Raw genomic sequence first — 4,310 nt, 5'->3', positions numbered from 1 at the left:
CCTCAAAATAATCTCCAACGCACTTTTTGTATTTTCATTAATTTAATTTCCAGAAAAGGACAGATATCATTTTCCATTATCCTATTGTTTTATTGCAATTACAGTAAATTCGTAAGGGTATTTTCGGGAAAAAAAATATGCCACGTTGGACGGTGATTGTTTACACTTCACTTGCTATATATACTTCTCTTCTCTAAAAGAATCTTTCCTCATCAAAACACAAACTCATCCTTTCTCTTTTTGTCCATTTCTAGAGAAAAAAAATATATATATAAACAAATATATATTAATTGTTAAATGTATATATTTGTTTAAGGTTTTGTGTTTTGATAACACCCAAGTTTTTCATTTTGAAGTTGTAGAATTAATTTTCAAGAAACCCCATAAAAAAAGATCCATTTTTTTATCTGTTTGAGATCTCCTTCTTCATTTCTAAGCCATTTATAACAAAGGTATACAAAAATACTCATATGGGGTTTTGTGTTTTGTGTTTTTTGATTGAATTATTTGAAAAAAGTTTTGATTTTTATGTTTAAGTTACTTGAGTTTTGGATACCCTTTTAGTCTTTTTGTCAATCTTTTTCCCTTTTTGGATATCTTTTATGTTTTAGGACTTTTTAGATTTTGTGTGATTCTTGAGTTCTCTGTTTGGTTATCTTTTTGTAATTTGTTTTAGTTTTCTTTATGTTTTTTTGGTTGAAAGTTTTCTTTATGTTGACTCTGTGTATCTTAGGTGATGACTCTTTCTTTTTCTCTTTTTTAAGGAGTGAATATTAGCTGTTAAAGATTTTAGTTTAATTGATTGCAAATGGACTTTTTTGTTGTCCTTGTATGTACCCTTTTATGATTAAGCTGCATTGAAGTTAGTTAATACTACAGAATACTATAGTTTCAACTTGCTTTTAGATAATTTTTTTATACATTTTCTTGTCTTTGTATGTATGTCTTGTATGGCTATAGTAAAAGGTTCTATGGAATGTTTAGTTTTTTTCTTTTCTTTTTCTTTCTGTAGTGTTTGTTTGTATGTCTGATAAGCTATGAATAAAAGATTCCTTTGCAACTGTTTGTTTTCATCTTTGACTTTTTGTGAACTTTGTTCTAATTGCATAAAGTGAACAATCAAGAACAGGAAATTTTGCAGCCTATGCTTGTATGACACATAGTTTAGATTCTTTATATTCTTCTTAACACCCCAATCACATCACTCAAATTGTATTAATTTCTTACTGGTAAGCTGAGGTTTCTTGATTAGTCACAAAAAACTGTTTTTACTTGACTGGTATTGGTTAAAGTTGAAGTCTTTTGTTGTTATTAGGAGGGATTATGAAGATGATGGTGGAAAATATTGAGAAGAAATTTGATGCAGAAGAAGTGATTGAGGATTTTGAGGTGTTGACTAAAGATGCTGGGAGGATTCAAGAAGAGACACTTGTGAAAATTCTGAAAGAAAATGGGGGAACAGAGTATTTGAAGCAATGGGGTCTGAATGGCAGAACTGATGTTGAGACTTTTAAGGCTTGTGTCCCTATTGTCAGTCACAATGATTTGGAGCCTTACATTCAAAGAATTGCTGATGGTGATCTTTCACCCATTCTTACTGGAAAGCCCATTGAAACCATCTCCTTGAGGTAAGGAAGAAAAAAGTCCCTTTTTTTTCAGTTGATGTTCTTTATCTGTCGATTTCTGTTACTATCTACTATCTCAACTACTTCGATTATCGCACTTTCTTAGTGTAGTTATTGTTCCTTTATTCAGAATTTTTTGTTGTACTCTACCTAGACCCCACTTGTGAGAGTGCAGTGGGTATATTGTTGTATGTTTACTGAGGAAATATAATGGTTGATTTGCAGTTCTGGTACTACTCAAGGGAAGCCAAAGTTTGTACCTTTCAATGATGAATTGATGGATTCCACCATGCAGATATTCAAGACTTCTTTTGCCTTTAGGAACAGGTATTTGTCATTTTGTTCTCTGTCTTGTTTCTCATTTAATTTGCTTGTTGTTTCATGAATTTGTTTTTTTTGGTCATAAATACATCATATAGCCTAGGGATAAAGGTAAATAGTTCCCTAATAATTGGAGCAGCCATGGAAAGTTATAAAGTGTTGAAATGGTGATAGATGTAGGGACCTTTACCTAATTTAACTCCTTAGAAAAGAATAGGAACTATTGGTTCTTTCTGCAAGTAATTTTAAATGTCAATTCTTAATGTGTACTACAAACAAACATAGTTCTGTTTTTAGGCTGAATGTAATAGTTCTGTTTTTTTTCTTTCAGAGAATTTCCCATTGGGAATGGAAAGGCTTTGCAGTTTATTTACAGCAGCAAGCAGTTTAAAACTAAAGGTGGTTTGGCAGCTGGAACAGCCACTACCAATGTGTATAGAAATGCACAATTCAAGAAGACAATGAAGGCAATGTCTACCCCAGTTTGTAGTCCTGATGAAGTGATATTTGGTCCTGATTTTCAACAATCCTTATACTGTCACCTTCTGTCTGGTCTCATTTTCCGCGATGAAGTTCAAGTTGTTTCGTCTACGTTTGCACATAGCATTGTCCATGCTTTTCGAACTTTCGAACAAGTATGGGAAGATCTTGTTGTTGACATAAGGGAGGGAGTCTTATCGAGCCGAGTCACTGTACCATCCATAAGATTAGCCATGTCAAAATTGTTGAAGCCTGATCCAGAATTGGCTGAAACAATTTATAGCAAATGCTCAAGTTTAAGCAATTGGTACGGCTTGATTCCTGAACTCTTCCCGAATACAAAGTACATTTATGGTATCATGACAGGTTCCATGGAGCCTTACTTGAAGAAACTGAGGCACTATGCAGGAGAATTACCTCTATTGAGTGCAGATTATGGTTCTTCTGAAGGATGGGTCGGAGTAAATGTTAATCCAAAATTCCCCCCTGAAATGGTTACTTATGCAGTGTTACCAAATATTGGCTATTTTGAATTCCTCCCACTCGAGGAAAATCTCATTGGCGTGGAGCAAGCAAATTCTCCAGTCGGCCTGACTGAAGTTAAACTTGGTGAAGAGTATGAAATTGTCTTCACCAATTTCGCAGGTACAATTTTCTTGCACGTCTTTTCTTGAAAATTCTATGCTCAACGAATTGTCGTCTCTCTCCGTATGTGAATTATGGAGTGAGCATAACATGGTAAACCTGCTATCGTTGATCATTTGTAGGAACATAGTCTTATTATTCAGTTACTCTTCACGGTTAACGAGTTCTGCACCAATCTTCGTGACTTCCATGTAATTCAGCTGAATGAGTCGATTCCTCTCAGCTTAGACTTGTGGAGTTTAGCATTGTCCTTAGTATTCGTTCTTTATCGTTTGTTTTTGTATGCCTTATTTTGAAATTAACATATTTTTTGTCCATGTTCTTTTGTGCTCATTTATTCTGCAATACTTGCATGTGCTTGATATTCATTACCCTTTTGTTGTTAAGTAATCGTATATAGAATGCTGGAATCTTTTGCATTCTGTCAAGTTGTTCATCTACTACACTTAACAGATTTATTCAAAATAACTACCTATTGGTGTATCTATTGCGTCAAATACGAGTTTAGCTATATGTCCTGACAGTATAATTGACGAGAGTTGTGTGTTTATATATGCAGGTTTATATCGTTACAGACTAGGTGATGTTGTCAAGATAAAAGGATTCCACAATGGCACTCCAGAACTCCAGTTTGTCTGCAGAAGAAACCTTTTGCTGAGCATTAACATAGACAAGAACACTGAGAAAGATTTGCAACTAGCCGTGGAAGCTGCAGGCAAGCACTTAGTTGACGAAAAACTAGAAGTGATGGACTTCACCAGCCATGTCAACGTCTCAGCTGATCCAGGACACTACGTTATCTTCTGGGAACTGAGTGGGGAAGCAACTGATGAAATATTGCAAGAGTGCTGCAACTGTCTGGACAAATCGTTCCTGGATGCAGGCTACGTGAGCTCCAGGAAAGTGAATGCAATTGGAGCACTTGAACTCAGGATTGTGAAGAGGGGAACCTTTAACAAGATATTGGATCATTTCGTTGGATTAGGAGGCGCGGTGAGCCAGTTCAAAACCCCTAGATGTGTTGGTCCAAAAAATAGCTCATTGATCCAAATACTGTCTAGTAATGTTGTTAAGAGCTATTCCAGTACTGCTTTCTGTTAAATTTATATATGTATCTTTCCATATTTGTAACCCTGCTGGCCATTCTTATCTTAATATATAATAGTGTAACATGTGGTCGTGGTCGGTTGACGTGAAGCCAACGAGCAAATAGAGCAGAGAGCTTATCGTTTCTTTCTA

At 35.1% G+C, this 4,310-nt stretch overlaps 1 protein-coding gene across 2 annotated transcripts; it reads left to right on the top strand.

Moving 5' to 3' along the window:
• Positions 1-207: 207 nt before the first annotated feature.
• Positions 208-4,310, top strand: LOC107002523 (jasmonic acid-amido synthetase JAR1-like). 2 transcript variants are annotated; one of them, XM_015200575.2, is made up of 5 exons: positions 208-452; positions 1,316-1,628; positions 1,851-1,952; positions 2,278-3,071; positions 3,631-4,310. In XM_015200575.2, the coding sequence occupies exons 2-5, from the start codon at positions 1,324-1,326 to the stop codon at positions 4,170-4,172; spliced, it is 1,743 nt and encodes a 580-aa protein (XP_015056061.1). In that variant the 5' UTR covers positions 208-452; positions 1,316-1,323; the 3' UTR covers positions 4,173-4,310. The 2 variants fall into 2 exon arrangements, with proteins under 2 accessions (XP_015056061.1, XP_027768204.1); XM_027912403.1 differs by lacking the exon at positions 208-452 and adding an exon at positions 990-1,229.

Source organism: Solanum pennellii, chromosome 10 (assembly GCF_001406875.1).
Source record: "Solanum pennellii chromosome 10, SPENNV200".
Classification (NCBI taxonomy): Eukaryota; Viridiplantae; Streptophyta; class Magnoliopsida; order Solanales; family Solanaceae; genus Solanum; species Solanum pennellii.
Note: the sequence above shows the minus strand (reverse complement) of the source record. Positions and strands in the feature narration are given on the sequence as shown.